General features: G+C 41.3%; 1 protein-coding gene across 4 annotated transcripts in view; it reads left to right on the forward strand.

Moving 5' to 3' along the window:
- The first annotated feature begins 406 nt into the window (after positions 1-406).
- Positions 407-18982, forward strand: part of ERAP2 (endoplasmic reticulum aminopeptidase 2) — a 50241-nt gene continuing 31665 nt past the window's right edge. The window contains exons 1-4 of one of the 4 annotated variants that reach the window (XM_063811396.1): positions 407-672; positions 10370-11066; positions 14607-14745; positions 17475-17609. In XM_063811396.1, coding sequence (XP_063667466.1) covers positions 10492-11066; positions 14607-14745; positions 17475-17609 — 849 coding nt within the window. In that variant the 5' untranslated portion in view covers positions 407-672; positions 10370-10491. Of the gene's footprint in view, positions 673-6449; positions 7329-8690; positions 8834-10369; positions 11067-14606; positions 14746-17474; positions 17610-18982 lie in introns of those variants that run through there. The other 3 variants (XM_001138529.7, XM_003310768.6, XM_063811395.1) reach the window with 3 other exon arrangements.

The raw sequence follows: 18982 nt of genomic DNA on the forward strand, positions 1-18982 counted from the left end.
AGAAAGGCAGTCCCTGACAGCCAGGAGCTGACTGGGCACTCACAGCCAGACCTCAGTGTTCTCCTGTTGAATACAAACAATTTCATGGAATATGAACATCAGACACAACCACTCTTGTGACTCTGATGGATCAAGACAAACACAAGCCAACTCCATAATCATGTCTGAACACAGGCAAACATGAACCTTGTCCAAACCACAAAAATGACCAAACATCTTCAGGTCCTGGCTAATATGAATGACTGCTGTTTCTTCACCAATTTCAGCCTTAGCCTTAGTCTAATATCTTAATAAGATACGAAATCATAGAATCACCCCACTTTCTTAGAACATTTAAACCAAAACGAAGCCCTGCCCCATGAAACTCTCATGCAAATCACCTATAACATCCCATAATGACCCCTTTCTGACACTCTCTTTCTGAGATGCCCCAGGGCTCCCCAGGGTGTTTTCCCTTGCTGTAGTGAGTTAATAAACCCAGTTGGTTCAAAAATCACCACCAACCTTTTTGCCTAGTTGGGTGGTGGATTTTTCTTTTATTACTATAAATGCTATTGAGCTTTGTGCTGGAACACAGATAAGTTACTTGAGAAGTTTCATCCTTTTGGATCCTGCTTTTAAGATTTGTTAGGCAGGACCGGAGCAGAGGCTTATCTGCTCCCCACTACTGAGGTAAGACACTTTAGCATACTCTACCCATTGGCCATTCATCTTGAGGTTCTCCAGTTTGATGGGTAGGCACAAGCACTATTTCTGTCTCTGTGCAAGCATCAGGCTTTGTTCCCACTAATCCTTTTCAGTGGTTCAGTTTCTGGCAACGTTTATTTTCTGCTCATGTGCATATTGATCATTGATCAGCAGAATACTCCAGGAAAATCCTCAGCAGGTTTCCAAAGCCTGCCCTCCCACACACCATTCGTCTCTTTCTGCAGCTCTCTCCTCTTTGGTATTCATCCTATGAACTCTGGTTTCCTTGCTCTCCCAGACTCTCATCTGCATCTCCTCAACTCAGAGAATCTGCTGGGCTCTGCCTTAGTTCTGTCTCCCTGCAAAGCAGCCTGGAACCTCTCTCAAGGCAGAAAGCTGGGAAAATCACAGAGCTTGCCTATTTGTTTCCTTCTCTCCAGGGATTGCTGTCTTGGGTTGCCTGATATTCATTGTCTTGTAAACTGTCTTTTGTTCATCTTTTTTTGGTTGTTTTAAGCAGGAGAATAAATCAGAGTCCCTACTCTATCTTGGCCAGAAGCAAAAGTTTTTATAGATCTTTTAGTTAAATTTTTAAGTAGGGGAGAAGCCAAAACATTACTGATTTGGTTTAATCAGTTGGTTTTAATCGGTTGGTTGAAAGCATGCAAATTTACTTTCAAAATATTTAACAAGCTCAGAATCACCCTGGTTTATTTTGCCATCATTTTTCCTGTTTGAGAATGTGTCATCAGTTATTTAAATAATCTGTAATTAGAAAGAAAATAACAGAGGCACCAGCATTTTTCATTTGGCTACTAAATAAAAATTTTTAATGCGGTAAAATAGCAGTTGTTCAATGTCAAGTTTGTCTAATATTCTGTTCCACTTTAACAACAACAGATTTTTATGGTGGCATTTTTCTGTTTTTGTTTTCAGTAAGTGCTTTGTGGAAGGCATTGCGAAAGATAACCATTTTTGAAAAACCATCTTCCTGTCAGTTACTGATTTAAAATTCTGAGAATACATGTTTTCATTTTCTGTTGCAACTGAATGAGTTTAAAAGAAGCTATAGACTGCATTTACTAGGTGAATTTCCCCTCCCTACCCCCATTTCTCATATTTTGCATAAGGCTCTGAGTCTTTATACTAACATAAAATTTCACTGATTTTCTTTAAATTAAAAATTTTAAGCCCATAGTATAGACTCTGTCTCTATTTTGTCTGAAAATGAACATAGGCATAACAATAATTCTTAGAAGTATTTTTAATAGATTTATAGAGATCCTTTTGAAAAATAAAATGGAAGTCAGAGAAAAGGAAGCTACTTTTTAAACTATAAGTTGGCTTCAGAGTTACAAGCATCTAGCACTGACCAAAGCCAAGCTGTGACTATATTAAGAGGAAGAAGTTCAACAGCCACATTAGCAAAAAGGGAGACACAGATTCAATAAAGTTTTGTTTGTCAGGGAGCCATTCGTCATTTTATTCATTCTGTATCTCCCCACTGGCAACACAGGCAGTATTAGGAAGTAATTTTTTGTTTGTTTGTTTTAGGCAGAGTCTCGCTCTGTTGCCCAGGCTGGAGTGCAGTGGCATGATCTCTGCTCACTGCAACCTCTGCCTCCCGTGTTCAAGCGATCTCCTGCCTCAGCCTCCTGAGTAGCTAGGACTACAGCACACACCATCACACCTGGCTACTTTTTTGTATTTTTAGTAGAGATAGGGTTTTACCGTGTTAGCTAGGATGGTCTCGATCTCCTGACCTTACGATCCACCTGCCTTGGCCTCCCAAAGTGCTGGGATTACAGGTGTGAGCCACTGAGCCAGGCCAGGAAGTAATTTTTAAGGCATCTGAGTGCCTGAAATAATGTTCAATTAGCTTCGTTTGTTGATTTTTCAGTTTGCAGTATACCGAAAGAAACAATTCTGAGAGAGGTTTAGGATGGTGGTTAGGGATAACTGAAGGTGACAATAGAAGGTAAATAAAAATTGGATAATAATGGAGGGGGTGGAATAAACTTTGTACAGTACTCACAAGAATTCAAAAACATATAGCAACATGGGGTCATTTATTACATCTCATTTGCCACAAGAACAGCACTTTATTACAATATAAAATAAAATGTTATTATAATGAAAGTAGGCTGGGCTTAGTGGCTCTCACCTGTAATTCCAGCACTTTGAAAGGCCAAGGCAGGGCCGGGCATGGTGGCTCATGCCTGTAAGCCAGGCAGATCACCTGAGGTCAGGAGTTCGAGACCAGCCTGACCAACATGGCGAAACCCTGTCTCTACTAAAAATACAAAAATTAGCCAGGCACGGTGGTGGGCACCTGTAGTCCCAGCTACTAGGGAGGCTGAGCCAGGAGAACCGCTTGAACCCAGGAGGCAGAGGTTGCAGTGAGCCGAGATCACATCACTGTACTGCAGCCTGGGTGACCGAATGAGACCCTGTCTCAAAAAAAAAAAAAAAAAAAGGAAGAAAGGCCAAGGCAGGTGGATCACTTGAGCTCAGGAGTTCAAAATCAACCTGGGAAACATGGTGAAAACCCATATCTACAACAAATGAAAAAATTAGCCAGGTGTGGTAGTGCACGCCTGTAGCCCCAGCTACTTGGATGGCTGAAAGAAGAGAATCGCTTGAGCCCAGGAGGTTGAGGCTCCAATAAGCTGTAATTGTGCCACTGCATTACAGCCTGGGCAACAGAGCAAGACTCTGTCCCAAAAAACAAAAAATAAGAATAAAAGTAACTGATGCAGGTAAAGAACTTTAAAGTTTACAAAACATTTATGAATTGTCTTTCATATATTTTCCCTAATTGATTCTCGGATTGACAATAATCCTCTGTAGCAAAGTATCATTTTGTCTAATTTGGAGATGAGGAAGTGAATTATTTTAAGAAGATGTTTCAATTCTCTTGATCCTAGGTTCAGTTTATAATTTTTTTAAAAATGAAGTCATTAAGATTTAAATCTGTTGAGAACACCCTAAGAGGATAGAAACATATGTAATATATTTAATAGAAATTCTCTGCTGGGTGCAGTGGCTCATGCCTGTAATCCCAGCACTTTGGGAGGCCAAGGTGGGTGGATCACCTGAGGTTAGGAGTTTGAGACAGGCTGACCAACATGGTGAAACCCCGTCTCTAATAAAAATACAAACATTAGCCAGGCATGGTGGTGGGCGCCTGTAATCCTAGCTACTTGGGAGGCTGAGGCACAAGAATCACTTGAACCCAGGAGGCGGAGGTTGCAGTGAGCAGAGATTGTGCCACCGCACTCCAGCCTGGGCGATAGAGTGAGACTTTGTCAAAAAAAAAAAAAAAAAAAATCATGAAAATTCGTGAAATCTTTAAAACATTTTGACAATAAAGTCTCATCTCTTTGGAAAATTCACTTTTAACTCATTCATTCTCACCTGTTTGTTGAGGGCCTGTGATGTGCGCAACACTGATAGGTGCTAGAAAGAGGTGGAATCCTGGTGCGTGGCCCATCGCCTGAAGTTGATAATCTGAGGAAGAAAATGAAACACAAACTAGTTAGCCTCAGATGAGGGCCAGTAGACCTACTAAACAAATGCCTATAGTTAGGGACTGGAAAGGAAGCATGTGTTACTTCCAAAGTGGCTTCTTGGGGCTGGCATTTACCTTGTGGTAGGTGGTTTACACAGGGGACACTCTGAGTGTTCCATAGACACTCTAGGTCAATGGAGAGGAAGGTGCAGAAAAGCTGAGGAAACACTTGGCTCATCCAGAAGTGGAAAGCACCCTGATGTGCTTGAAGCATGAAGCAAGTGTTGGGCAATCTAGGAAAAACAAAAAACAAAAACTAAAACTAAAACACTGAAAATGCATTCACCCACTCAGCTAACATTTGTTGAGGGTCTCTTATATGGCAGGCTCTGCTCTATACTGGGCACTCAGCAGTTAGAGGGCAGAGTTGCTACTGCAAAAAGCTTATGTTCTAGTGAGGAGACAAGAAAACAAACAAACAACTATATAATGAAGTATAAGGAACTGACCAATGCTAAGAAGAAACAAAAAGCAGGCTGACAGGATAGGCCTTGGTGATGGTGATACTGCCTTAGATGGGAGGGGTGGTACTGCCTTAGAGCCAACAAGGAGGGTCTCTCTGAGTAAGAGACAATTCAGAGACCAGGATGAAATGGAAAACTGAGACATGAATTCCCTAAGCAATAAACCTCCCAAAGCTTATCCCAAAGAAAAGAGAAGAGAAAAGAAAAAAAAAGAAGGAAGGAAAGAAAGAAGAGAGAGAAAGAAAGAAAGAAAGAGAGAGAGAGAGAGAGAAGAAAGAAAAGAAAAGTTAGGAGCCCATTTTGCTGAGAAACTCTTTTAAATAAGCTACAAGTACTTGAATCCGGCTCAATTTTCACTTCTAGGATTCTGCAGCTCAATTCCATAGCCTGTTTCTTCATTCTCCATCACCACTTCTGTTCCAGTGGGCAGGAGAGAGCTCTGAAAACACACAGGCACTCGCCCACATACCCACAGCTAGGCTGGATCTTGTGACAAGGAATATCACAGAAATACTCCCAGCCTCCTATACCTCTTCTACCTGCCCCCACGCCCTGCAGAGTTAGAGTCCGTAGATAAGCCCTTGGGGCCTCCTCTTCTTTGTCGTCTTTGTCCCCTTCTTTTTCCCACTCACTGGCTTCCAGCCATCCCCCTTCCTGTGGTGCCCCTCTCACTACATGAAATGCAGCTCTGAGGGACCCCATTCAGTCTTATGCTTCGGGCCTTAGGTGTAGGCTACTGCCTTCCTTTCTGCCCCTTCTACTTTATCGACTTGTTCTTTCAGGTTGAAATAATAAAATGTAGAAAGGTGGAAAAATTAAAGCTTGAGACTTAACTAGGATCTAATCATGGCAACATGTGCTATTGGGCCAAACATAGGTTGCAAACACAAACCACAGCAGGACAAGGCATATGATACAAGTCTATGAAGAGTGTCTGCAACATGATAAGAGCTAAGCTTGTTATATTTCACTTGACAATAGAAATTGTATGGATGTATTGCCATTTAATAGACTGTGATTCAAACAAAACAACTATAGGTTGGCATATAGGCTGCCAGTAGGCCACTATGGTTCCCACACTAGGACTTGCCCCTCTGTAAATGGGGAAATCAAGGAAAGATCTTGAGCAGTGGGGGAGGCATGGTCGAGCAGTAGTTGAAACGATTAATCTGGTGGCATTGTACAAGTAAACTGCAAGAAGCTGAGCTTGAGAAGCTGGGAAGACATGATTGAAGGCCATTGTGAGGAAGGATGAGGACCTGGACTACTTTAATAAGCAGTGGGATTTTTTCTTAGTTGGATAGAAAGAGATTGAAAAGGATTCAAAAAGGCCAGTTGTGGTGGCTCATGCCTGTAATCCCAATCCTTTGGGAGGCTGAGGCAGAAGGATCACTTGAGCCTAGGAGTTTGAGACCAGCCTGAGCAACATAGGAAGACCTCATCTATAAAAAAATAATAATAAATTGGCTGGGTGTAGTGGTGGATGCCTGTAGCCCCAGCTACTTGGGAGGCTGAGGTGGGAGGATCATTTGAGCTCAGGAAGTCAAGGCTGCAGTGAGCTGGGATGGCACCACTGCGCTCCAACCTGGGTGACAGAGTGAGACCCTATCTCAAAAAAAAAAAAAAAGAAAAAAGAAAAGGAAAAATCAACAGGCTTTGGTAACAAATTGGAGAGGGACAGAATCAAAGTAACTAACTATATGGTTCAATCCTAGATAATGGAAGAAGGCTGGAAGCATATAAAGCAAAGGGTGCTTATCTGGGGAAAGAAAACACTATTTGAGTTGTCAGGGTTCTGGTTCAGGTTAGGGTTAGACATCCACGTACTGTCGGTCCATCAGGCTGTTGGAATTACAGCAGCAGAACCCTTGAAGGAGGGATCACAATGGGAGCAATGTGGGATGAATGGGGATAAATGCTAAATCTGGGTACTGGAAAGGATAAAGAGAGGGCACAGCAAAGGCCAGAGGTTTCATCTTTGTGGAAGGCCTATATTCAGAGCAGAGAGGAAGTTGAAGCCCACTCAAACAGGCAGATAAAGAGAGATCAAAGAGATGAGCGTGAGATACAGTCCCCTCGTGCCCAAGGAGACAGGGTGGTTACAGACATGGAAAAGCTGAGAATAATCACCTCTGATAAAGATCACAGAAGCTGCCCGGGAGGTGTTTGGTAAGCTCGGAGTTACGTTTGTGGGGTGGATGGGCAGAAGTCAGATTTCATAGCACTGAGGATGCAGCACAAGGAGAAGTTCAAGATCAATTCCTAAGACAACAACTTGGCACTAAAAAACATAAACTATGTTCTGAAGGCTTTACCCTGGGGACAAGGGAACGGAGGTGATAACAGCAGAAGTGGCAGCCACTGGCTATCCTTTCTTTCCATGGTTTGGCTTCTACTCCAAAGCCACTTATTTGTGCATTCTACAAAAAGTTTCTTGTCCTTTTTGAAATAAAGCTCTTATCCTAAGCTCCATTCACACCTGCGTGATAATGAACCAGCTAGTACTTACTGTACTCAGGAAGCATGCAAAGTTCTGAATCTTAGAACAGAAAGTGAAAGCAAAAATAAATTCCCCTTCAGTCAAATCTGCAGCAGCATGATTTAAGGTAACTTACCAACATTTCTCTTGGGTTTGTCTTAAAATTAGGATTTTTCAATAAGAATAATGAACTGAAGGTATAGAACTGCTGTGTTGAGAAGGTTTTGTAATCTAAGGCAAGGTTCTGGGGGACCGGGGTGAATTGGGCGCGGCTGTATTAGAAAGTGTATGCAGTTGAGGCTGGGACTTGATCTAAGACTCTACTGCACTGACTCTCTTTCAGAGATTTTTTTGTCTTTTCTAAGCGTTTGTGACAATTCTTGCCTCTTCAATCCCAGGATGTTTTGTTCACTGCATTGCTATTTAAGGTACAGTGCAGTATAATAGAAAGCCCACCAGACCAAAGGGCAAAGAGCTATGTTTTAGTCCTGATTCTGTTTCAGACTTCCTGTGTGGATTTTGAGAAGTCACCATCCTGTTCCTTCATCTGTTTATTTAATTTAATTTATGTATTTATTTATTTATTTTGAGAGAGAGCCTCGCTCTGTCGCCCAGGCTGGAGTGCAGCAGCACGATCTCGGCTCACTGCAACCTCCACCTCCCTGGTTCAAGGGATTCTCGTGCCTCAGCCTCCCGAGTAGCTAGGACTACGGGCATGTGCCACCACGCCCGGCTAATTTTTGTATTTTTAGTAGAGATAGGGTTTCACCATGTTGGTGTGGCTGGTCTCGAATTCCTGACCTCAGGTGATCTGCCCACCTTGGCCTCCCAAAATGCTGGCATTACAGACCTGAGTCACTGTGCCCGGTCCTGTTTCTTTATCCGAACACTAAGGACTTGTACTAGCTGGCCTTTACAACCCCTACTAGTTCTAAAGTTAAAGACTGTGTGAGTAAAGCTTTTCTCTCTACTCTTATCAATCAAGTACATCTCTAGGAGTGTCTGCTACAAGTGGGGGCAGAGCTACTCCTTCATTTTGGCCATTGAATGCAAGTTATAACCTCAATAATAATTTCATATCCAATACTAATTACTTACTTCCTATATGCTCCATGCTGTGCTGTGCCAACTTCTTCACATGAATTATTTCATTTAATCATCCCAGCATGAGGAAGGTATAATTATTACACTGTTTTATGGTTGAGATAAATGAAGCTCAAAAAGTCAAAAACTTTGCCCATGATCACGTAGGTGAGGTTGGTGGAATTAGCGTTGGAATCTGGGCACTCTGATTCCAAAGCCTCAGACCCACATAATAAGCCACCCCATTTTTTTTAAACCCTCCAGAATTCAAGCTAATAGACCAATTACGAGTGTACTTATCAGACATTCTTGGAACACTGAGATTTGTAGCAGTAATTTAATGCTTGTTTTTAAAAAGAGGGAGAAGTATCTTTATTTAATATTATTTTATTTTTGTTCCTTTAAGAATACCTGTTACCTGCATTAATATTGCAAATTGAAAAATTGAAGTAATTGTTTGGATAATTAATGCTGCAGAACTTGTTAAGGATTATAAAAAGAAGAAGTAGCAGAGAAAACCTTCATGGTTTGAGTTGGAGCAGTAAGGAAGTAAGTAGAGGCAGGTGGTAGGGTGGCAGTAAGAATTGATTCCCCCAAATTAACTATGCTGTTTGTCCTAATTTTATATGTGTTGTAGCTTTACCCTTCGAAAAGAAAGAAACTTAGTTCTATTTACAAAGGTAGTAAATTCAGTTTGATTTAATTGTGCTTTCAAAAGTAGTGTAAAGGGAAAAGAACCAAACCTTAAAAAAAAATTCTGTAAGAATATTATAAACTCAAAATTTATTTCCATGGCTTTTGACATATTGAAAATAAACTGAGGATAAATACCTACCTTGACCAGCAACCTTTACACCAGTAGCCATAAAACGAGACCATTCAGATAATGTTATTGAAAGAGGTGAAGTTCAATGCCATTCGTAGTAATAATAATAATATCTGGTATCCAAAGAATATAGAATATATATATAGAATATTCTTTGTGACTTATGAAGACAAAATAGAGACATCTTGCACAGTTTACTTTCAGGCATACACTTAAAATTACATGTGTGCCTGTGGTTCCAGCTAATTGGGAGGCTGAGACATCAGGATTGCTTGACCCCAGGAATTTGAGGCCAGCCTAGACAACATGGTGACACATTGTCTTTCAAAAAAAATAAAATATGGCCAGGCGCAGTGACCCACACCTGTGATCTCAGCACTTTGGGAGGCTGAGACAAGTGGATCACCTGAGGTCAGGAGTTCGAGACTAGCCAGGCCAACATGGTGAAACCCCATCTCTACTAAAAATACAAAAATTAGCTGGGTGTGGTGGTACATGCCTGTAATCCCAGCTACTCGGGAGGCTGAGGGAGAAGAATCACTTGAACCCCAGAGGCAGAGGTTGCAGTGAGCCGAGATAGTGCCACTGCATTCCAACCTGGACAATAGCGAGATTCCGTCTCAAAAACATAAATAAATGAATAAAAATAAAATAGGCTGGTCACAGTGGCTCACGCTTGTAATTCCAACAGTTTGGGAGGATTGCTTGAGTTTAGGAGTTTGAGACCAGCCTGGGTAACAGGGAGACCCCCATCTCTACAAAAAAGGTAGCCGAGTGTGGTGGTGTGTGTCTGTAGTTCCAGCTACTCTGGAGGCTGAGGCGGGAGGATCACTTGAGCCCAGGAAGTTGAGGCTGCAGTGAGCTGTGATCATGATTGCACACTCTACTCCTGCCTGGGCAACAGAGCAAGACCCTGTCTAAAACATAAATAAATACACAAAAATTTAAAATATAACCAAATGTTAAAAACATTCAACATGCAATGAATTTACACACCTGCCTTCTGCTCGCTGCACAAGAATTCAGAAGAAATTCATTACATTCAATTTTAAGGTAGGGTTTTTTGGGGAGTCCTAAAGGGTTTTTATTTGTAATAACCAGATAACAGCTTAATTTCTGCTCTATTTTGTGGATACTTGGCCTAATTCTGACAGAGAGCAGATTTTCCCTTACTCACACATACCTTTTTACATGTTTAAGATTTTATTTGTAAATTGAAATCTTTTTTGTCATGCTATAAGTGTGTTTTTTTCTTCTAGATTAAATTCATGTATTGAAAATATTGTTCAGACCCCATGTGACATAACTGGAGCCAGTGCAGTGCCATGAAGAACTACGAGATTAGCCTGGATATTAACTTGTCTTCTAGAGAATAGATTTCATGTTCCATTCTTCTGCAATGGTTAATTCACACAGAAAACCAATGTTTAACATTCACAGAGGATTTTACTGCTTAGCAGCCATCTTGCCCCAAATATGCATTTGTTCTCAGTTCTCAGTGCCATCTAGTTATCACTTCACTGAGGATCCTGGGGCTTTCCCAGTAGCCACCAATGGGGAACGATTTCCTTGGCAGGAGCTAAGGCTCCCCAGTGTAGTCATTCCCCTCCATTATGACCTCTTTGTCCACCCCAATCTCACCTCTCTGGACTTTGTTGCATCTGAGAAGATCGAAGTCTTGGTCAGCAATGCTACCCAGTTTATCATCTTGCACAGCAAAGATCTTGAAATCACGAATGCCACCCTTCAGTCAGAGGAAGATTCAAGATACATGAAACCAGGAAAAGAGCTGAAAGTTTTGAGTTACCCTGCTCATGAACAAATTGCACTGCTGGTTCCAGAGAAACTTACGCCTCACCTGAAATACTATGTGGCTATTGACTTCCAAGCCAAGTTAGGTGATGGCTTTGAAGGGTTTTATAAAAGCACATACAGAACTCTTGGTGGTGAAACAAGGTAAGAACTTGCTCAGGTAATTTACATTCTTTTGTGATAATTTCCTTACGAGTTACATCTCTTTGCCAGGAGCAGACTTCAGCAGCCATTTATGAGAAATCCAGTAAACTATGGGGAACCCAGAAGAAGGAAAAGCTCTACCATTCATTAAGGAAACCACAGTAGAGATGCAAAGACAGGACTCAGAGGCATAAACAGCTAGAGGGTGAATAACTAGGAGGAGAGGCCAGTATATGACTGATATGATGGATATGCTTATGTGCTAGGGAAAGAGATGGTCAGTGCAGAGAGGGCTGAAATAGGGAATGCTTCTCAAAGGAAGTGAGTCTTCATCTGGGACCAGAAGGAAATGTAAGTGAGACTGGGATTGGGAGAGAGGAAGTGACAAAGTATACATTGCCTGGGTAACAGCCATGACTCATATCGAATAGTCAGAAACAAGGAACTAGTTTGGAAAATTGAGAAATATAGTCAATTTGATCAAGTCACAGTCATTGAGCACATACTATGTGCCAGGCACTGCACTAGGCACTGAATGTATAATGGTGGGATCTGATGGAAGAGACAACCAGGACAAGAAAATAAATAAAATTGGCAAGGTAATTGGCCAGTGTTATGAATGAAATAAAACAAGGTGCAAGAAAGGTAGAAAATGTGGCTGGAGATTGAAACTAATTCAGTTGACTGGGCAGGGAAGTGTTTGTTGAGGAAGTGAATTTAAATTGAGAGCTGAGTTTTTTTTTAAAGAGACAGTTATGAGAACATCTCGGGGCAAGTGCAAAGGCTCTAAAGTGGGATTGGTTGAGGAAGGCCAGTGTGAGCTGAGGAGAGCGAACAAGAGGGAGAAAGGGATCAGATCATGTGGAGCCTTGGGGCGTCTTGTAAGGAGTTTTGACTTTAACTCAGATGAAATGGGAAATCACTGGAAGATTCTGCTGTGATTTATGCTTTATAAAGATCAAGTCTGTGTTGAGGGTATGTTATAGAGAAGCAGAGTAATCATTTGGGAGGTCATTGCAGTAGTTCAGGTAAGAAGTGATGCTAATTTGGGCCAGGCTAGTGGCAGTGCTTATGGAGTGAAACAATTGAACTTGGCAGTTATTTTGGAGGGCAAAACAACAGAGATTGCTGACATATTGGTCATGTGAGGTGAGGGAAAGAGAAGAATCAAGGATGCTTCATAGAGTGGACGGTTTGGTTTCCCAGGGCCAGGATCCATCTGGGAGGTAAGAGGAGTCTGGCTCAGTGCACTCTCACGTTATGTGAATTGTGTTCAATTGCCAGTTGGAGAAATCTAAATTCCATGGCTTAACCACACAGGGGCATATTTTTCTCATGCAACAAGAAGTCCAGAAGTAGGGCAGCTTAGATTGCTATAGTGCTATTCAGAGTCATCCAGGACCCAGGCTCCTTCTATCTTTCTGCTCAGCCATCCTATGGCTTTCTTCCTAATACTTGCAAGATGATTGCTGCACCTCTAGGCATCAAGTCCACATTCTAGGCAGGAAGAAGGGGGACATGGGGGAGAGATAAGGGCAAAAAGAAACATTCCACTTGAATCTAACACTCTTTACAAAGATTTCCCACCCAATGACTTCAGCTAGACCAGAATGAGTCATAGCCTCACCAAGTCACAAGGGAGCCTGTAAGAAGTAACTCTCTTATCTGGACTTGTTGCCTTCTTGAATAAAATCAGGATTCCATTGGAACCAAGTAAGGGAAATGGGTATCAGGAAAGTGACTAGCTGTGTCTACTACATGCTGCTGTTCCCTTCCCCACTTGGGTGCTCACTGCACAGCCTGCAGCCATCCACCTAGGACAACTCTTCCCCAGGCTCCTCTCTTTCCACATTCCCTTGGTGACACTTCCCCTCATTGCAGCCACAATCCTCAGGGGCTTGTTTTCAGGCTCAGCACAGTATTGGATAGGAAAAGTGTCAACTTCTTCTCACTAAGGCACCACATAAACAATGATGGCTTTTTTCATTTTTTTCAAATGCCGAAGGCCCCATCCAAAGGACATACATCTTAGGGATACTATTCTGGGAGCTGTGGGAGATGAGAGGGGGAGATATTTGGAGTAAAGCTGTAGGACTTTCCAGCATGCCTCCCGTGATTAATTGCAGGCTATTCCTGATGCTCCTTATGGTTAATTAGTCAGTTCCCTTCATACTCAGTCACCTAGTAGGTCTGACATGTATGATAATGTACTGCACAATGTCAATTGAATCTTATGAATCTCTCTCTCTCTTTCTTCCTCACTTCTTCATCTAAACTACACAAATAATTCAGTTGAAAGTGGTTCTTTTGAGATGCAGAAGATCACACTTTGCATGTAGAGTTTCAATGAATCGTGTAAGCAACAAAGATTCAGGTTTTTTTGTTTTTTCAATGTAGACTTGTTACAACCAAAATTTCATGTGAGTGAAAATTATTCCAGCCAGTTAGAATTCCTTTACATTTGCAGAAACTGCTACCAAATACAAATAAAACCTTGAGGCCACAAGTGAATCATTTACATCCCTAGCCTCAGTTTCCCAGCCTGTGTCATAGAAACAAAGTAAGCTGAAGTAAAATATCCTGACAGCTTCTCTTTTTTCCCTCCTGACCTCTCTCTCCCTCTTATTTGAGCTATTCTATTCTCCCCTCCTTTTCCAGTCAAAATCTGCTCTCCAAATTCACTTCTTAATTGAAGCTTAAAGTCCAAAGAGTAAATCTGTAACTGTACAGTTTCAGGCATATCCTGGTGTTAGGGTAGAGAAGTTTATCAGAGTATATATCTATTATACCTGTCATCGTCTGAAGAGTGGCAAGCAGAGAGAACTAGAAGTACCTGGGGGCACAGGTGCCACAGACAGACCATTAGCCAACAATGGTACAAGAATATGAAAGTCCAGCTCCTTGCCTCCAGTGAGGGACACGTGAAGGCGTAGTTTGCATCCCGGAGCTCCCTGGGAATCAGGCTGACGCTGGGACTTTGCCTGTCCTGCACCCTTGACTGGCTTCTCCCTTTTCCCTGTCCTGCTTCCCTCACTCCCTTACCTGTTTCTCCTGGCAGGATGTTCTCAATAAGTCAGGATCTGCTTCCTGGAAATACAACTTAGGACATCACTCATGTACACAATTACTCAAATGTCTATCTGAGGCCTTTTCAGGTTTAGAGACAGTACTGAACATTTAATTTCCTAGTGAATTTTGAAGACATGTAGACAACATGTGTACTATTTCAGTCATTTACTGGCTACGGATCCTGCTAAGGTCATTCAAGTTGTCTGAGCCTCAATATCCTTGTTTGACCTGAGTATGAATGAAATAATGTAATTAGCATTCCCAAAACAGGGCATTGCTTATGATTGATGGCTGCTAAATAAGATTTTACCTTCATTTTCCTCAAAGAGACAGTTGAGATTCACAAAGATTGCAGTTTGAGAAATCAAGTCTATTACCCCCAGGTTTGATAAGCTGTTTGCTAAATGTACACATTCATTTCTCTTCTTGATTTCACTTGTGCATTTTGGCTGGGGGTGGGTCTTTTCACAGAATTCTTGCAGTAACAGATTTTGAGCCAACCCAGGCACGCATGGCTTTCCCTTGCTTTGATGAACCGTTGTTCAAAGCCAACTTTTCAATCAAGATACGAAGAGAGAGCAGGCATATTGCACTATCCAACATGCCAAAGGTATGTTCACTTCCAGAAACTTTTAGAAATTGTTCTCAAGTTGAGACTCAGTCTTTGTTTGTTTTTTAAAATTGCTTTCAGGATTTCAGCCATTAATTTGTTTTTATCTATCTATCTATCTATCTATCTATCTATCTATCTATCTATCTATCATCATAATTTCAATCATTCTAGACATTAACATCATTCTGTTTGGGGCATTGTTACACAGGAAGCTTTTTTTTCCCCAAGCAAAGTGATTTATATTTTGTGTTCATATGGAAACAGTATCTTAAATCTGTGTTTCTTGGCCAGGGATGAAATTCAGAATTTCCTAGAGCAGTACTTCTCAAACTTTAGGGTTCAGATTAATGGTCTGAGAATCTTGCTAAAACTCAGATTCTGATTCAAGAAGAGGTCTTGGGTTGAAGCTTGAAGTTCTACCTTTCCAACAAGCCTCCAGCCACTGCTGATGGTCCAGAGACCCCTTTTGCAGTGGCAAGGACCTCAGGGACCCTGCAGGGCCCCAACCCAAGAAATTCTGATCTAGAAGTCTATGATGGAACTTAGAAATCCCCTCTTTTAAGTTTCACAAGTAATTCTTAAATTTATTTATGAAAATTATTAATTGTGGTTATACAAGTTTTTTGTTTGTTTGTTTGTTTGTTTTGAGACAGAGTCTCTCTCTGTTGCCCAGGTTGGAGTGCAATGGTGTGATCTCGGTTCACTACAACCTCAGCCTCCTGGGTTCAAGCAATTCTCCTCCCTCAGCCTCCCAAGTAGCTGGGATTACAGGCTCCCACCACTACACCTGACTAACTTTTTTTGTATTTTCAGTAGAGATGGGGATTCACCACGTTAGTCAGCCTGGTCTCAAACTCAGGGACCCTGCAGGGTCCAAGTGCTAGTAGAGACAGCATATCTTTTGGACACTTATTTGTCTCTTTCATCCTGTAAGGAAACACACACTCACTGGTGACAATTGCCATGCAAGTAAACTTCTGCTGGTATTGAGAAAACAGCTAAATCCTTGTCTAGCAGTCAGTGTTTTGTACTTGGGGATTACATCACCATCCTGGAAGAACTTACACTAATACCCCATACATGTCCATTTAAGGCAATGTTAATCTACATGGGTCACTCCAGGTTTCTGAACAAAACTCAGCCTCCATGGACTGTATCGTCTTCATCTGGTGGGGATAAAGCATAGCAAACGCCCATTTGCCTCCGAACCATCTCTGCCACCAGCCTTCTAGTAGCCCAGACGCATTTCCCCATAGTCTCACAGCCTCACGCCTCTGCCAGTAACCCCTCCACACACTTGACTAAATGGTTTTGCTGCTGAGTTTGGTCAGAAGACCACAATAATACCCCAGCTCTCAGCCCCTACCATAAGACAGCATCTCCTCTGCTGGGAGTGGATATCCAGAGAACACTGGTTGAATCAGCTTCCTAAAAATGGAGACTGTTGTTGGGGAAAATTAATTTGCTGGATAGAGTTCTTAAAAATTACAGCCCTGTATATACTTTGACTTTTCTTACAGTATTTTATCAGTACCTTCCTCTTTATTGGAGCTTAGAAATAGATTTCAAATAGAATTCAGCAAAATTAAATTCTGTAGAATTTAGTAGCAAAAACATTTGCCATCAAAGTAGACTAGATAATTTATGGTAATGCTTCAAGCTATTTTCTCTTGCCAAAGCAAATCGTAATCTTATCCAACATGTCAAACATGCTTAATAAGCTGCAGTCAGCATCATCATAAGCCTGACTCCCAGAAAGGGCTCAGGGATAGAGGTGGGGAAGAGCCTGTCTAAGAGTTGTGACTAGCTTGAAGAAAATGTTTTCAGATTATTGGATCTGTATCCATTCAGTATTTGGGGGCATTGTACCATGGTGAAGACCATCTCTGAGACAAGCTGCCCAGACCAAATGAAGATAGAATTCAGTCATTACCCAGTGATCTTGATAGATGCAGCTGACGAGACTGCAGGCTGAAAAGTTTCTGCTTCCTCAGGAGATGGACAGAAGCTTAAATTACTAATGACCTCCTTGGCCTGACTGCTTTCATTGCTGAATCAATGAAGCAAAGATAAAATAAGACCATGACTCAAGCTGTCACGCAGCAAGTGAGAGAATGAGCATCATCTTTGGAGTCACACGGTCACATCCACATCTTGGTCCTACCGTGGAACTAGCCATGTGATCTCCAACAATTCTGTGAACATTTCAGAGTCTCTGTTTCCTCACCTGAGAAACAACACCAACCTCACACCCACATAACAGGATTAAAAGATAATGTGAAGGCTCTAGTTCAGTTTCACTTCCTGTTTTCTTTTTCCACAGGGGTGTATTTCTTGTACAACAAATAAAGGGAAAGGGGCCATTATCTGGTATTTTACTTAAAAGCCCAGAAGTTGAATTGATGCCAGTGTTGGAAATTATTGCATTTTAAGAAAATATAAATATGTAATATTTTTATGCTTTCAATCAACAAAATGAGATTTGGCATTTTTGTGCTTTGGGGATCTCAAAAGCAGGGCTTTTTGTTTTCAACAGAGTGTTGGGGTAAAAGCAATAGAGGTAAGAGAGGCTGCAGAACACTAGGAGAGGCCATTGCCCCCCTAGGAGGTCATCGATTGTCCTTCAGAGTATGAGGCTTGCCTCTAACTCACCTGCCATAAGTCATAGGCATGGTTATGAAATACTCCAGTTTTCAAGTACTGATTATTCCTTTTCCTTTCTGTAGGTTAAGACAATTGAACTTGAAGGAGGTCTTTTGGAAGATCACTTTGAAACTACTGTAAAAATGAGTACATACCTTGTAGCCTACATAGTTTGTGATTTCCACTCTGTGAGTGGCTTCACTTCATCAGGGGTCAAGGTGAGACTGAGTTCTAACGTTCTACGCAGTGCAGAAAAGTGTCCTGAGAGCAATGAACTTTTGTTTTCTCATGTTTTTCATTGTTATCAAAGTATTATGTTTATATTACAAAAAGAGATAGATAAAAAACTAAATTAAAAATTATCCATAGTCCTGTCACCAAGATACAACTACTGATAATATTAATGTAAGCCTTCCAAATATTTTCTATATGTATGTCAGCATATATGGGTGTACATAGTAACAGTATTTACTTACTATATATGTAAAGGTAATTTTCAAAGTGTATATATATATACACACACACACACATACATATATACCCTTTGCACAATAATATATTGACTATTTTTAACCCATTTTTATCAAAATATGCCATAAAAGTTGAATGTCATTTAAAATTTTAAATAATATTAATAATTGCATGGAGGTTTAATAAGGATTTTAAAATCAGTATCTTATTTTTGGGCATGTATGTTGTTTCCGACTTTTTTTTTTTTTTTGAGACAGAGTCTCACTCTGTTGCCCAGGCTGGAGTGCAATGATGCTATCTCGGCTCACTGCAATCTCCGTCTCCTGGGTTCAAGCAATTCTCCTGCCTCAGCCTCCCAAGTAGCTGGGACTACAAACACAGGCCATCATGCCTGGCTAATTTTTGTATATTTGTAGAGATGGGGTTTCACCATGTTGACCAGGCTGGTCTTGAACTCCTGACCTCAGGTGATCCTCCTGCCTTGGCCTCCCAAAGTGTTGGGATTACAGGCGTGAGCCACCGTGCCCGACAGTTTCCAACTGTTTTTTATAACTTTTTTCCCTCAATGAAAGAAGATCTTTATAATTTTTAGAGTCTTTGTTGTTTGCAAAAACTTACAACAATACCTAATGATTATCTTTGTAGTTAAATATTTGCAAACATCAGTGAACACATTAAATAAATAAAAAAGAACTTCTTATCCCAAGGGACCAAATTATAGACTTAAAAACATTTTTAAAGAGTTATAAAATAATGCTTTTGAAAAATGGGCATAGGCCGGGCACAGTGGCTGATGCCTGTAATCCCAGCCCTTTGGGAGGCGGAGGCTGGCAGATCGCCTGAGGTCAGGAGTTTGAGACCAGCCTGGCCAACATGGTGAAACCTCTCTCTACTAAAAATACAAAAATTAGCCAGGCATGGTGTCAGGCACCTGTAATCCCAACTACTCGGGAGGCTGAGGCAGGAGAATCGCTTGAACCCGGGAGGCGGATGTTGCAGTGAACTGACATTGCACCAGGCACTCCAGCCTGGGTGACAAGAGTGAGACTTCATCTCAAAAAAAAAAAAAAAAAGAAAAGAAAAGAATAAAACAACAAAAAAAGAAAAATTGGTATAAAGT

This window comes from Pan troglodytes, chromosome 4 (genome assembly GCF_028858775.2).
Source record: "Pan troglodytes isolate AG18354 chromosome 4, NHGRI_mPanTro3-v2.0_pri, whole genome shotgun sequence".
NCBI classification, from domain to species: domain Eukaryota; kingdom Metazoa; phylum Chordata; class Mammalia; order Primates; family Hominidae; genus Pan; species Pan troglodytes.